This window comes from Pelmatolapia mariae, linkage group LG9, assembly GCF_036321145.2.
Source record: "Pelmatolapia mariae isolate MD_Pm_ZW linkage group LG9, Pm_UMD_F_2, whole genome shotgun sequence".
Taxonomy (NCBI): Eukaryota; Metazoa; Chordata; class Actinopteri; order Cichliformes; family Cichlidae; genus Pelmatolapia; species Pelmatolapia mariae.
In genome coordinates, this window is record NC_086235.1 from 24,936,279 (window position 1) to 24,951,079 (window position 14,801).

The following is a 14,801-nucleotide window of genomic DNA, read 5'->3' on the forward strand; positions in this document are numbered from 1 at the left end:
TCTTTATACGGGTAAAATCTAACAAAACTACTCATCTTACATTTATTTTTGCAGCAATGAATTTATTTTTAGTACTTGAACGCATCATGGGTGTTTACGATCAATGTCCTGAATCTGAAACTGGATTGGTGGAGCATGATTTGAGGCGGGAAACCGAGACTTAAATTTCGGCAAAGATTGGTGTTTTAATCTAGTTCCTAAATTTGGTCCTCTTTTCTTTAACTTCTTGCATTTTTATTCACAGGTAAGACAAAATGTTTTACTACCCCAATGTGCTCCAGCGACATTCTGGATGTTTTTCCACAATTTGGTGAGTCTACAAGTTGCTTCAAAGCATTAGCAAGAAGTCCTGATGGACATTACCTCCTGACTAGCTAACTGTTATGTCTAAATTTTGTAAATGTGTTTTGTTATTCAGGTTAGCAGCCACTAAAGGCATCAGGGTGACCCGCAGAGAGCTTCTGAGAGTCAATGTCAAGCGGACCTGGTATGAATGTGCACGTTTTTATATAGCAAGGCTGATAAAATAGCTGAAAGTAGATTAGCAAAGGTTTAGACTAGTTTAGGTTACTTAGTTCAAACTTAGCACTTCACTACATCTCCATTTGCCAGTAAATTATGCAGCTAAGTTTTACTGTGCACATTTAATCAAGATTTCTCTGCCTCATTTTGAATGTTTACAGCGGGGAGATTTTGGATTATGTGACTGCACAGGTTCCTCCACCACAACCCAGCCTGCCCAGGCCTCGGTTCTCTCTGTACCTGTCCTCTCAGCTGCAGTATGGAGTGGTTGTAGTCTACCACAGGCAGTGTGGCTTCTTGCTTGGTGAGGAACAAACAGAAAGACAGCAGAAACAAGAGAAACTGAAATCATGTGATCGGCCATGACATTCCTCTGCTTTGCCTACACACTGCACTGCAAGTTGAGTCACTGCAGTAGTTGTCAAATTTGAAAGTGTATACAAAACACTGAGGAGATGACTAACATGGATTAAAAAATAAATGGGAATCATTTCATGGTAGCTTGCTTATATAGGATTAGCAAAAAAAGGGAGTTGGTTGGCAAAATGATTTTCAATTGAACCAAAAAAAACCCAACAAAAAAACACTAACTCAAATAAACCAAAAGCAAAAACAGAGCAGCTTCATTATTTTTCATGATTGATGTTAACTGGGAAAAAAGCCCAGCTTGTTTACTTTATGCAAAACACATCAGACAGATTGTGTTTGTCACCTTCTCTCTGCATCATGAAAACTGTTTTGGTGCAAAAACCAAAACAATGCTATCATCCCAGCTCCCCCTGATAAGTGTGATTTAGAAGCCAATATGGAACTAATGAAAGCAACATCATCAAACACAGCGCAACAGTCTCGATTCATCAGGTCTCAAATTGCAGCCTGACGATGATATTGCATCCGACAGATTCGCAATCATGCTGCTGTCATGGTTGATGAAAACGGTGAAACATAATGCAGGATGATCAGCAGGAGGAGATGCCAAGAAAGCAGCCATTGTCTGTAGTGGCATTTAATTTCACCCACCAGTACAATAAAACCTCCAAGTGTGTGGGTATGATGTTTATATGGTATTATTAAGCAGGGCTTAGTGGAGTTTGGTATGGTCATTGTAAAATTTGACACAAACATCCTCCATGCTCATTTTTATTTGTCCAGACATCCATTTTTTATATGCTTATTCAGTTGAAGGTCCTATGGGGCTGGAGGCGCTCCTGGCTTTGGGGGAGAGGTCGGGTACATCCTGGACAGGTTGCCGGTACAGGCAACCTAAATACTCTTTTATCAATGAGGATGTTGAATACACATGTTAGCTTGAAGTGACCTTTAGTACATTTGTCACTGTTAACTTACATGTGATGCCTCTTCTTGCATCTCTGTTTTTTTGTACGAGTCCTGTGCATAATTTTTCTGTTTTCCAGAGGAGGTTCAACAAACCATAGACCGCCTGCTGCGCTGTAAAAGATGTGTACCTATAGACATGGCTGAGTCTGGCAGGTCTGTGTATGCACGCACAGTGTGCTAATCCACAGGGGAAGAAAGTTTTGTCTCTTGCGGCATCTGAAAAAAAATTAGCAGAACTGTCAGGAAGTTTTAGCTGTTTGGGGAAGTGTGAGCTCACAGGCTGGTTGTTGAATATTTATGAGATGACAAACAGATTGTTTGGAGTAATAAACAGTAAAATGGAGAATGTGGTGTTTAAATGAGTGGACAAATGGCTCTCCTTCCCTTTAAATAGCTTCATCAATGTTTCATAAGCCACATTATGGAACAGCAGTAATGTTATGCACTTTGCTATTTATTAATCCATTTTGTGTGATATGAAGGAGCTCTAGTCTTATTCCAGTGATAATTTATATTATTAGAAACTGCAAATTCAAAAATGTGTGCAGTGTTTGAATATGTTGAGTAATAACATTGGTGTATCACACTGTAGGAATGCTTTGGATATGCCTGACATCCTGTACATGATGGAGGAGGCAGAAGGAGCTCAGGATCCCTTCTTTGGTATCATGGAATCTCACCACCTACCCAGCCCATACAAATTACCCCAGGTACATACAGCCACCATTATACACCAATATTATATATGCATGCCTCTGTAATATGTCAGGTAAGCTACAGAGGGACTGCAGTCACCATTGCCAAGGACCGTGCTTGTCATAGCAAGTGATCGCTCTGTAAGCATGCAGGTGAGAGGCAGCAGTAGCTGCTACTGTTACAATAATGATTAGATTGACCATGAATCATAATAATAGAAGCTTGCAGGATTTCACACATGCAGGCGAACTCCTGTTTCCAAAAAAATCTTCTGACTTGTAAAGATGAGTTCAGTGTTGAGCTTCATATGCAAGACTATTTGTGACATTTAGTCTTTATCCTAACACACAGACAAACATCCGATGTCCTGAAATTGTGACTGGTCATATAAATGCAGAACTTACTATTATTTCGCACAGTTTTGTTTGTTTGTTACCACAAATTACACATGCACCATTTACTTGGATTATTGTTTTATGGTAATGTTTACAAATGGGCTTTGATCAGTGGTTTTTGATCAATGGTCATGACAATTAGCATATTAATGATCAAGGAGCTGACCTCGCAGCCCATTGTTCATTCAGTGGGCTGGTTTTAGTTATTGTGCAAATGTACTTTTTATAAGGTTGGGGAAACCTCCAGTCAGCTGAGACTGAAGAAGTCACTTGGATGAGTGACGAAACGTTTCTCGCACTAAAAAACGTCACGTCCAGGTGAACAGAATCAACCTTTTGGGGTTTACAAACCTAATTCCAAAGAAGTTGGGTTTGAAATAAACTGGGGGGAAAATGCAGTGATTTACAAATCTCATAAAACCATATTTTATTCACAATAGATCACAGAAAACATATCAACATATCTTGTGCTATTTCGGGAAGGATAACACCTCATTTTGAATTTTTATGGCAGCGACATGTCTCAGAAAAGTTGGCATGGGGCAACAAAAGGCTGGAAAAGCACTGAGTAAGTAAGTGGTACAATAAAGAAACAGCTGGAGGAACATTTTTCAGTTAAGAAGTTGCCTAGTGGAGCAATGTGACTGGGTATAAAAAGAGGAACTTAAAGAGGTTTCTCAGAAAAAAATGCAAAAAAAAGAAGAAGACAAAAACAAATTGCAGAACAACTTCAGAAAAAAAAATCCCTTTTCAACATATATTTCATCATCTACAGTACATAATCATAAGACTCAAAAGATTAAGAGAACCTGGAGAAATCTGTGTGCAAGGGTCAAGGCCAAAAATTAGTATGGGATGCCCATGAGATGATCTTCAGAGCCTCAGGTCTCACTGCATTAAAACAGGCATGTGTGTGAGCACAATTCACCATGCCCCTCCAAAATGCAGGTTAAAGTTCTTATCGTGACGAGAAGAAGCCCCACATGAACGTGATCCTGCCCTTCTCTTGGCAAAAGCTCATTTAAAATGAAATTATTCTGTTATAGATGCCCTATCATTCAGATTAAAGAGAAGAGGAACCATCCGGGTTGTTATCAACATTCGGTTCAAAAGCCATCTCTGATGGCGTTAGTGCCTATAGTATTGGCACCTTGCACACCTGTAAAAGTACCATCAGTGTTGAAGGGTGTAAACAGGTTTTAAAGCAAATGGAAACATTTGGCACATCAAGAGAAGACCCCGGACTGTCGGGACTGTATTCCTCTCCCAAAAGTCCAGCAGCTGCTCTCCTCAGCTTCCAGATGTTTACAGACTGTTGTTAAAAGATGAGGGGATGATACACAGCAGTAAATGTGGCCCTGTAAAAACTTTTTTGAAACATGTTGCTGCCATTAAAAGGTTTTTTTTCCTGAATTGTTGCATTCGCTCAGTTTAAACATTTGGTATATTACTATATTACTGCTACTGTGAATAAAATATGGGTTTGTGAGATTTGCAAGTCATTGCATTCTGGTTTTATTTACACCCCGAGTCGTGTGGCAATGGGGTTGTGCACTATATTTCTCCCTGCTTACAATACTTCATAGTGTTGAGTCAGTTAAATCACAGTGAATAACTCCTTGCTGAGTGTGGGTGCTGTAAATCTGGCAGACCTGGGCTTGAACTTTGTCCTCTTAATCTGTAATGAGTAGAATGAGTCAACGTTGTATGGATTCAAAGGATCGCTGCACTGCATCATAAGTGTTTGTTACGTGTTTGTGATGTGCGCTTCCAGACAGGGTTTGTGATTGAAGATGTTGGTTCACAGCACTCCCTGGTGCCCAGTCCCCACACCACACGAGGTGAGATGAAAACTCTGGCATTTTAAAAAGCTGTAGCTGCTCCCCATTTGAATCTCAGCTACTCTCACATCCTTGTGCTCCTAATTCCTCCTGCAATGTTAAACCAGGTTTCAGGTCACCTCCAGCTGCCATCACTCTAACTGAGAAGGAGCACTTCATCATCACCGCTGCTGAGGTAAACTCTCTGTCATAGTGCGGGGACAAGAAACACCCCAGTCATCATTTTTAGTTACAGCAGGCGTCCTGGTGAATCACTGAGCCAGGATGTGGACCGTGTGCCCACAACATCTCCAGTTAACATCTTTGTCACAAGCTAGAAGCCTGCTTCCTGTGTGCCTCATGCTTTGTGACGAGGGAACAGCATCAAAGGCAGGAGATGTACTACGCTGTCACATGTTCTTGTGAGAAAGATGTTTACTGTTAAACAAGGCCAGATATTTATAAGAACTCTTATTTTGAAGTGCTCAAACCAATCCAGTGTGTATAAGTGAAGTGAAGTGAGTGGTGTGAGGGAATGTGGATCAAAATGACAGACCTGAAATCACTTCTAAATATCCACAGGGCTTAAAAGAAGGCAGAGCGATGTGTTTCCTTACTGTAAGACGAGCAGGACCATCACACAGTATTAGCCTCCTCGCTCTGTCACTTAAAGACTGCCAATGGCCCTCATGAACCGCATCAGCTGATGATATCCATTTTGGCTTGATAAGATCGGGCTTAATTACATCAGCCTGCGTGCACAGTTTGCTCACAGAGACATGCTGCTCACATCCCTGTTGCACTGTCAGTCTCATGAGTTTAGTTTTGCTATGCAGGCAGAAACATGGTGATATCTGTACTCTCAGCTCTGTTGCTGCTGCTGTATTTTTATTTCTGTTTGTTCTTTTGTTTACTCGTCTTACATTTTCTGTGTCAGGATTTCGAGGGAGCTGATCTTCCTGAAGCTACAGCCAGAGAGATCGACTTGTTGATGGACCAAGCTGACCAGTTCCATAAAGGTGTTTCTGTCAGACTCATTGATTGTCCTCTGTGATAAGCACTGTGCACATATAACAGGGTTTTATGTGTTTAGCCTGACGTCATGTTTTAGCTTTGCAGAAATTCTTATCAGCTCTGCAACACGTCCCTCTCTTGCACAGGGTTTTTTCTCTGCCTAGAGGAAATTTTTGGCACTCTCTTCTAAGAGGTTTTAGGAGTGGCAAAGACAGGTCACCCACATTTGAAGCTAGCTTCATTAATTCCAAGCCTTGAAGAAGTTTTTGTTTATGAAATCCTGAGAAATAACAGGAAAAGGCATCGATTTCTGCCAAAACCGGAACTTATTTACTTTACTGTAAGCATGTGGTCACCTACAACAAGACCCCATTCTGAGTAAGGAGAAAGCCTGTTGTAATGTGACTGCCCCCATCAGCCGGGTCAAATTCTTTGTGCCACGGCTATAATTGGAAAAAGAGCCGCTCTGACCCCATGTGAGTGCTTTTGCTGCCAGAAAGAAAACATTTATTTTCTGGAAACTGGTTGGCTTCATTGGAGAGCAGAGAGGCAGAAACTTTAGATCACCTCTTCTGCTCTGACAAAAATTATAAAAGACAGGACAACATGTGAGTAGCTTGTATTTAGTTCCAATTTTCTCTGTTAAAACATGAGTGAGAGAGTAGAAAAGGATTTTTTAGGGTCTTATTAGAATAGATTTAAGCCATTTAATTCATTAGTTTGGGTCATTTGGTGAAAACTGTTAGTTTGTATGCGTCTTGTTTCTCTGAGCATTGTGTACAACACGTGTTAAACAGATGCAGAGGAGCAGACAGAGGAGAGCAGCTGGAAAGGAGCCATGTCTTCTGCTGATCAGTGAGTCCTGGTTAGAAACAAAAGTGACAAACATGGTTTGTGTTTCCACTGGCTGTTACGGCCCGTGCACAGAAAATAGACCGCAGACTTACAGGAATATTTATGTGTGTCTCAAAGGTGTGATAACAGTTTTCGTCTCATGAACATTTTCAGTGTCGTGCTACGTGTGTGTTTCCAGGCTGGAGGAGGTGGTGTTGGGGACAGACCGGGACAGTGTGTGGCTGCTGGATGAGGAGACAGGTCAGCCTATGGCGGTTCCTTTGGCAACCATTGCCCTAGAGATGACCCCTGTACAAGTTGCCATGCCATCTCCACCCTCTGGGGCATCTGGGAGAGAGGGGGACAGAACGACAGAAAGGCCCTGTGATGAGGTGGGATAAGGAGGACTGCTCACTTTTACTGTTTTGTGAAAAAGTAAAAGATTTCCGGTGTGTCTGTGTGGGATGCATCTGAAAGGCTCTGGTTTTTGTTGATGGAAAAACAGCTATTAAAGCTATGTTTTATTTTTAGGCTGTTGAACGATGATTGTGTAGGAAACACTGTCATGACAGCTTGTTTTTATGACACCGGTATAGCCCAGTGACTCACGAGCAGTTTGTTTTGTTTTAGAAACAAATAATAGAAAGCATGTGTAGGTGTGTCAACACGGAGCTGCATATTTTCCAGTATGCGTACCCCGGACTGTTAAGTCATTGCACTGTAAACGTATGATTGTTGCTGTGCCACCAGGTGGCTGCTCCTCCTCTCAGGAAGCGCGGTGGAAGACGCAGGCGTCAGCTGGTCTTTGCAGACCCTCAGGTCCAGATATCTGAAAGAGTGATGGAGGAGCAGATCGGGAACCCGAGGGCCGAGACGCTCAGACTGGTAGTTAGAATAAGATGACATCACTGAACTTTTAAAGATTTATCTGAATGAATTCAGTCTAAATATATCAGATTTTGAATGGCAGTTTGCATCACATAACTGCTGGAGTTATGTACACATTTAACAGCTTCTTTTCTTCTCAGACACATATAGACCTTTTCCATGAGTGTCTACTCGACTTGATTCAATCCATTTTTTAGGGCTTTCCATTAGACTTTTTGTTACCTCCTGTCAGATTTCAGGTGATCCGAGGCAATCCGAAAATGTGTCGTCAACAGACTGCATGCCAACAGTTGGCCTGTCATTGGCGTCATGAGAGCCACAAAAAAACAGCACGGTCCCTGAGTCTGACAAAAAGCCATACACTGAGCAGCAGGTAGATAATCATCATCTGCTGTTATTGTGTTTGTGTTACATGCAAATCACGTCACGGGACTTTTGTCCGCGTTACTATAACGACCCACACGTAGCAAAGTGGTACTCGATTATAGTGGAAAACAACCAAAATGGAGTTGAGTTGAGCAGAGTAGGTACTAATGGAAAAGAGGCAATAGACACAAAGACTCCATACTAAAATCCGTCTTCGCTGGATGTTCCTGGTTCAGTTGACGGGGATCAGTGGTTGACTGACCGATTTTCAGTCTCTGCTGTTCTGTAATCAAAGTCTTGCCATCAAAGTGTCTATTCACCAGGGTGTCTGTTAATTAAACTCCTGCTCTCCACTTCTATTCCTTCTCTGCCCACTGGAATAGTGCTTATTGATTTCATTGCCTTCCTTCTTTGTTGCTCCTTTCCTGCCTTCCTACCATGTTTAAATTCCTCTGATATGCTGTGATTGCTCCCCCTCCTCCTCCTCCTCCCTCCTCCATCGCTGCACCAGAACCTTCACTCTGAAATCTTGTTTTTTCTCTCAGTCAGACGTGTTGCTGGACTTCCTGTCTGTGACCACGTGTGCCACTCCTGCTCAGCTCTTCAGCGCCCCCTGTGGATGTAAGTACCAGGAGCTACACAGTTACTGTTGAATTCAGTCAACAGTAACTGTGTAGCTGTGTAGAACCATTATTTCTAAGCCTTTTATTCTCAAGTAATGAAAGCACAGACGGATTGAGCAGTATAAAATCCCTGTGCATCATGTAAGGAAGCCTGATAAATAAAGAGAGAGAAATGCTGCAACTTGTCTGTTCGCCACATAAATGTTGTGCATGTTTCTAATCAGCTTCAGCCTCACTGGGCCTCTGACAGTGTTTGCTAGTACTGAATGCATCGCTTCATATAGCAGCATGTTAATAGGTGGGGCTAATCTCAAACACAGTCATCAGCTATAGTGAAAAAAACTATAGCTGTAGTGAAAAAAAAACCCTTTTGCCCTATCTACAGCCCTCCTTCACACTGACCTCCAGACGCTATGGAAACAGCAGGCCTCACTCGCTGTCCTGCCCAAACAAGAAAAAGAGAAAGGGGAGGAGGAAGAAGAAGAGGAGGGGAGATTGGGGTCAGAGCAAGAGAGAGAGATAATGAGGGCAGAGAGGAAGAGAAGGCACTCGTCCATGAAGGAGGTGGGTCTGCGTACATTTAACCATCGACGAGGAGGATTTTGATGTAAAGTAGTGGTAATCTTACCAAACTCCACTGTAATGCCATCCTATTCTGAGAGGGTGTTTGTGGAGCCAGAGTTGTAATAATAAGGCTTATCTGGTATCCAGCTAGCCCGCAGTGGTAGTCTGCCAGCTCAGTCTGTGCAGCTCATTGGTGAAATAAATCAGATTATAAACCTCACTTCTATTTCTTTACTCTCTCTCTTTCTCAGATACCCAGTGATTTAAGACTGCAAAGCACAGAGGGCTCATGTAAGAAGAACTCTCGTCTTCGACACAGATTACTTAGATTTTTTAGGAGCGCAAAGCCACTCACTGTGTGTTTGTGTGTGTAAGCAGCTGTGTCAGATATGATGCTGGACATGTCCAAAGAAGATCGATCAGTAAGCGATGCCGTTACTTCCATCAGCAGATGGTAAGTCTCAGATGGATAGAAAGATGGACAGCTCGGTGCATAAGAAACAGATCACTGTGTGTTTGTGTTTATGTGTGTGTGTGTGTGTGTGTGTGTGTGTGTGTGTGTGTGTGTGTGTGTGTGTGTGTGTCTGCAGGTCTCTGCAGGAGGAAGTCCAACAACCAATGGAGCCCATAGCAGAAGAAAGGATTGAGATGCCCGAGGCTCAGACTTACGCAGACAGCAGGGACATGCTGAGGTGCTTTGTGCTGCAAGAAACACTCTAAACATAAGCTAGCAAACACGCACAAACACACTCACACTGACACAAACATACTTTGTAACTCCAAGAAATGCATGAAAGACATTTGCAGCTGTGTCAAACTCAGTCTCACTGATGCCCACTGTTTGAAATGAGAGTTACATTGTGGACCAGACCTATAGATGTTATTGACGTGCCTGTCTTTACAATCTGGTCCACATGAATCCTGAACTATATGTTCTCATTATGGCGCCCACACCGCCAACTCCTAACAACCTGCTCATCAGCCTGAGTGTGACAGTTGCTTGTAGCATGAATTTGATTAAACAAAATCAGTCCTTATGTAAAAGCAAAGTGGGAACAAAGTGCTTATTTGTAAGTCTTAACATGTCAGTGGCTGTGTGGGAAATATAAGGGAAAAAAACCCTCTGATCAGGTGGTTTACATATATAGCACAAGCCAGGCAGCTCATATGAAAGTGGGCGCACAAAGAAAGGTTTTGAATTGTAAATTAAGTTTGCAGTTTATGTGGAAGTCCTCATCTAAATGGTCTACCTGACACTGCTTGCCTCTTATCAGCTCCGAGGGTTTCTTTCTCATATATTCAGTATATCAATAGAAGTGATATTCCCTGAAAACAGAGATCGTCTCTTGCTGATTACATGCGCAGACCTCTCTGTACTCTTTGTAAAACAGCGAACATCTTTTGAAATTGTCCACCTCTGCTTGCTTTGTCCCACTCTGTGTCGGGCCGTTTTTATGCTCGTGTCATGGGATGATTTTTACATCTCATCCTGTGTCGTGAGACATGATCTTTGTGACACATCGGCCGGTCGTGCAAGACACGAGTGTACGATCGTGCCTGTTTTTATGATTATTTTAATAATAGTTCTGCACAGTAGCTCAGAGACACACGAACACACAGAGGGAGATGTTGCAACTGTTTAGAAGAATACCGCAGTGGCTTCTTGCACCTTAACAGTGGGAATAAAGACGAGCGAAGCGACCACTGCCGAGGGTGTAGTGGCACCTTTAGCTCGTCAGCTTTAAGGTGTCGCGGAGGTGTGCCCACACAGCCCCAACTGAAGGAGTTTGACACATGTGTCGCAACATAGGTAAACATGTAAGAGTCACTGTGATAATACAGGATGCTGAAGGATCTTTCTTTACTTTTTAATCCTTTCTGGCTCCTGAGTGCAGGCTCTTTGTTAATGCTGCCCAGCCTCCACATGCGCGTTAGTGCTCTAATATCCACTCGTGTTGAGATCTGAAGAGTCCAGACTCTGCTCTGTTGCCAGAATCGCCCCAAGGTGATTAGTTTTTGTTGCACGACATGCTACTCTGCTCTTTGTATTTGAAGGTAGGCTGTGGCAGACTTTTAAAGGTGAACCATTAATGGCTACAGTTTGAAAACTAGGACAACTAGTCTCTTTATTCAGAGTTCCAGCTGTGTTGGTTGAATTGCATGAAGAGAAACACAGTGACTTTCCTTTTCTAACGCAGGCCAAAACAACGCTTAACAACACTCGTAATCTTTATCGAATGTGTGCCAACAAACAGCATCTGAGACATTTTCACATCCTTGCTTATGTGACAGTGTTGGGGTCACTCGTCTTTTGATGCACACTTGTCTTCAGTGTTTTCAGGGCTGTTGCACTGAGCTGTCATCTACACACCTGGAGTCTCCCTGTCGGTTTGATCTGGTTTCTATCTTGCAAAATTCTAATTTTTATTCAGGTCATGCGTCAGACAGTGAAACTGTTGATTACAGTGCATCTATAATTATATTCATGTCCGGTAACATGTGTAGTTGCATATACACTTTTTGCCTCCAGCATAACAGGTTGACCTGCTTTCTAAGTTGTTGGACATTTGCTTTGAAATTCTAAACAGAAAGGAAGCAGCAGACCTGAGGGATGAGTCTGACACGTATCCCTGATAGATTTTGTTTAAATGTCAAATACTGTGAAAAAGTATTTGCTCCCTTCATGATTTCATAGTTTTTTGTAAATTTTCACATTCCAGATTTTAATATCTGACAAATACAACCCAAGTAAATACAAAATGCAGTTTGGTGAAATGATGATTTCATTTATTAAATGAAAATAACTATCCAAAACTACATATCCCTTGTGTAAAAATGAAATAACCGCCTAAGCTTAACAACTGGCTGCACCACCCTTGGCAGCAAGAACTACAATCAGACATGATTGATAACTGATAGTGAGTCATTCACATCACTGTCGAGGAATTTTGGCCCACTCTTCTTTTCAGAATTATTTTATTGGAGTGTTTTTCCAAAAGTCTCTGGGAACATCAAGATGCTTTTTAACAGATGTGAGTTGAGCCTTTGTGTTCTGTTTGCTCAGCAGTGGTTTTCTCCTTGGACTCTCCCATGGGTGCCATTTTTGCCCGGTCTCTTTCTTATCATTAAATCATGAACTCTGACCTTAACAGAGACAAGTGAGGCCTGCAGTTCATTAGATGTTCTGGGTTCTTTTGCGACCTCCTGGATGAATCATTGCTGCACTCTTGAAGTGATTTTTGTAGACTGGCCACTCCTTGGATTGTTCCCACTGTTCCAGGTTTTCTCCATGTGTGGATAATGGCTCTCACTGTTGTTCACTGGAGTCCCCAGACTTTAGAACTGGCTTTGTAACCTTTTCCAGACTGACTGATGCCAGTGACTTTTTTTCTTAGCTCTTTCTTTAGATTGTGGCATGATGTGCTTTTAGCCTACTTTACCTTGTTAGACGTGCTGGTTTAAGGGATTTCTCTCATTTTCACACAGGACATGGAAGGTTTGGGTAACTTGGTTTTCTTAATAAATGAACTCATTGTTTAAAAAAACGTAATCTGTACTTCCTCGAGATATAAAAAAAACCTTTTCTTTTCCAGCTGGATCACCTTCAGCCTGCAGAGGTTTGGTGAAGTCATCTTTGACTCTCTGCTGCCCCCTGAGGCCAATCGCTCCACTGCAACTGACACATTCTACAAACTGCTGGGTATGGGAAAGACAGAAATGGATTTTATTGATTTTTAGAGCTCTGAAGAATGGGGTGGATTGATGTGTCATTACAGCTGACCTTTCACAATCTTCCCTGCATTGTACAGTAACAAAGGCTGTCACAGAGTGCGGTCTCTGTAACATGTTTAATGACCCTATTCTGTGACGCTTCCTTTCAACAGTGCTCCTGTCTGCTGGACAGGTGACCGTGCATCAGACTGAGCCCTACAGCAGCATCACCATAAGCTCTGCTAAGCTGACGATGGCTGCCTGAACACACCTACAGCATCCAGCTAAAACCTAGTAGAGATTCAGCTCATCTAAACACATTGTTAAATCCAGTTTTTAATCAATAACATATGAAGATTATTATATGAGTGACTTTTAATTAACATGACCCTTTTTTAAAAAAACAAACAAAAACAAAACATCAGCGTTTCATGTTTTTATGCTTGGAAATTCAGTATTTTTAAGGATATTTTTAAAAATGTTATCCTGCTCATGTGGTTCAGATTTATTGCTTATATGGTTATATTTTCAGGTGTTTAAACAGAGAGTGTTGCAGTTTGGACTGAGTGGTGTATTATTATAGCTTTTTTTTGTTTTGTTTTATATTTTTATTTTCTCTGTTAAAAATATTAAAAAGGATAAAAATTAACTCCACTTTTATACTGTTTGTATTTGCTGTGTTAAATTTTAGCTCTTTAAAGACTAAAATCTTTAATAAAATGTTACTTATTCTTTGCATCTCAAAGGACTGGACTTCTCTTCATTGTCATACGATGACTGAGCCTCTTAGAAAAAGCCTACACATCAGTCTCTCTCTTTCAGATTCTGCACATGCTGTAGAAACATGCTGCATATAGAAATTAATGAAATGTGAAATGTTACAGAGGCTTTATCTCCTGCCTGTGATGGGACCAGATGGTGCCTCCCTGGCAGAAAAACTCCTCTGTGACCTCATGGCTCAATAGCGATATGAGCGCTTGCTTGTCAAATACCTCGATGAGGCCAAGAAGCCCGAGCTGAGGTCAGGGCAGAAATCCTCATTCACATCAGCACACTGGAATGGGAATTTTGTCGATATGCATTCAGGTGGTGACATCGTGCCAAGAAGTGTCCGTTGTACATAATGTTTTGGTACAAAAATAGCTGGCTGACTGCTACGTTTTCCACTGTGTACAAAAACATTTATGGTTCAATAGTTTGCTCAACATTAGTTTTGATAGTTTGTCACTGTGGCCATTAACAGTGGACATTCCCTGTCTAACGTCCCTGCAGCATCAAAGGAACTGCAGGGACGAAAGTTTGTATGTACACAATAAAAAGCTGCAATCTGTGTGGCCAAAGGAATATGAAAAGCTGAAGATAAGTGTACAGGACAGCGCACAGTGTGCCCGGTGTGATGCTACACGTCCTGTGTTTGTGTCCTACAGCAGCAGGATTGAAACTTGCAGTTGGAATGCATTTTTTTCTTTACAGCGGAAAATGTGACGCTGTGATGTGAAAGACTGCTGCTCACCGCAGCTATCAGAGAAATGAGACAGAGGGCACACGGGGAAGCCTGACGATAAGTGGAGGACTAGATATGGTGGGATGGATTATCTCATTAGGCAGTCATGAATGTGTTGTTGACATTGAACCTGAAGTGACCTTGTCGCTTTTTCACTTCCTTTCTTGTCACTGAGTTCACTAATTTAGCCTGAAATCACCAATCAATTAAAAAGACTAAATGTGTAACACTGCACATAGATGAGGTCACGTTCTACCTGATTTAAAAGCAGAAGCTGGCCTGCTCATACACCTGGCCCTAAAAACACAACCATCCATCCATCACCCTTGACAGTCTAATGAACCTAACATCTGAGTGATACATAACACACATTCACACTGGCTGCATATATCAGCCTGGAGGGCAGAGCAGAACTCTGTATGAATCAGACGCGCTCACATATTCAGGCTTTCTAGAGGCGTTTACCATCAGAAGAAGCAGAGCACTGAATCATCAGCACCCTGCAGAAGAGCACAGCAAGCAACAT

General features: G+C 41.9%; 1 protein-coding gene across 1 annotated transcript; it reads left to right on the forward strand.

Annotated features, from left to right (window-relative positions):
• Positions 1 to 254: 254 nt before the first annotated feature.
• On the forward strand, positions 255 to 13,420 carry rec8b (REC8 meiotic recombination protein b). The gene is made up of 18 exons (XM_063484130.1): positions 255 to 310; positions 419 to 487; positions 684 to 826; positions 1,938 to 2,013; positions 2,453 to 2,570; positions 4,726 to 4,792; positions 4,900 to 4,967; positions 5,709 to 5,790; positions 6,583 to 6,640; positions 6,819 to 7,011; positions 7,370 to 7,504; positions 8,419 to 8,494; positions 8,882 to 9,060; positions 9,312 to 9,351; positions 9,439 to 9,514; positions 9,651 to 9,752; positions 12,654 to 12,760; positions 12,945 to 13,420. The coding sequence occupies exons 1-18, from the start codon at positions 255 to 257 to the stop codon at positions 13,034 to 13,036; spliced, it is 1,737 nt and encodes a 578-aa protein (XP_063340200.1). The 3' UTR covers positions 13,037 to 13,420.
• Positions 13,421 to 14,801: the final 1,381 nt, after the last annotated feature.

Coding starts and splice junctions, on each gene's coding strand:
- rec8b (XM_063484130.1), top strand. CDS start 255: ATGTTTTACTACCCCAATGTGCTCCAGCGACATTCTGGATGTTTTTCC. Junction 827..1,937: donor GCAGTGTGGCTTCTTGCTTG/GTGAGGAACAAA, acceptor TCTGTTTTCCAG/AGGAGGTTCAACAAACCATA. Junction 9,061..9,311: donor GGCACTCGTCCATGAAGGAG/GTGGGTCTGCGT, acceptor TCTCTTTCTCAG/ATACCCAGTGATTTAAGACT.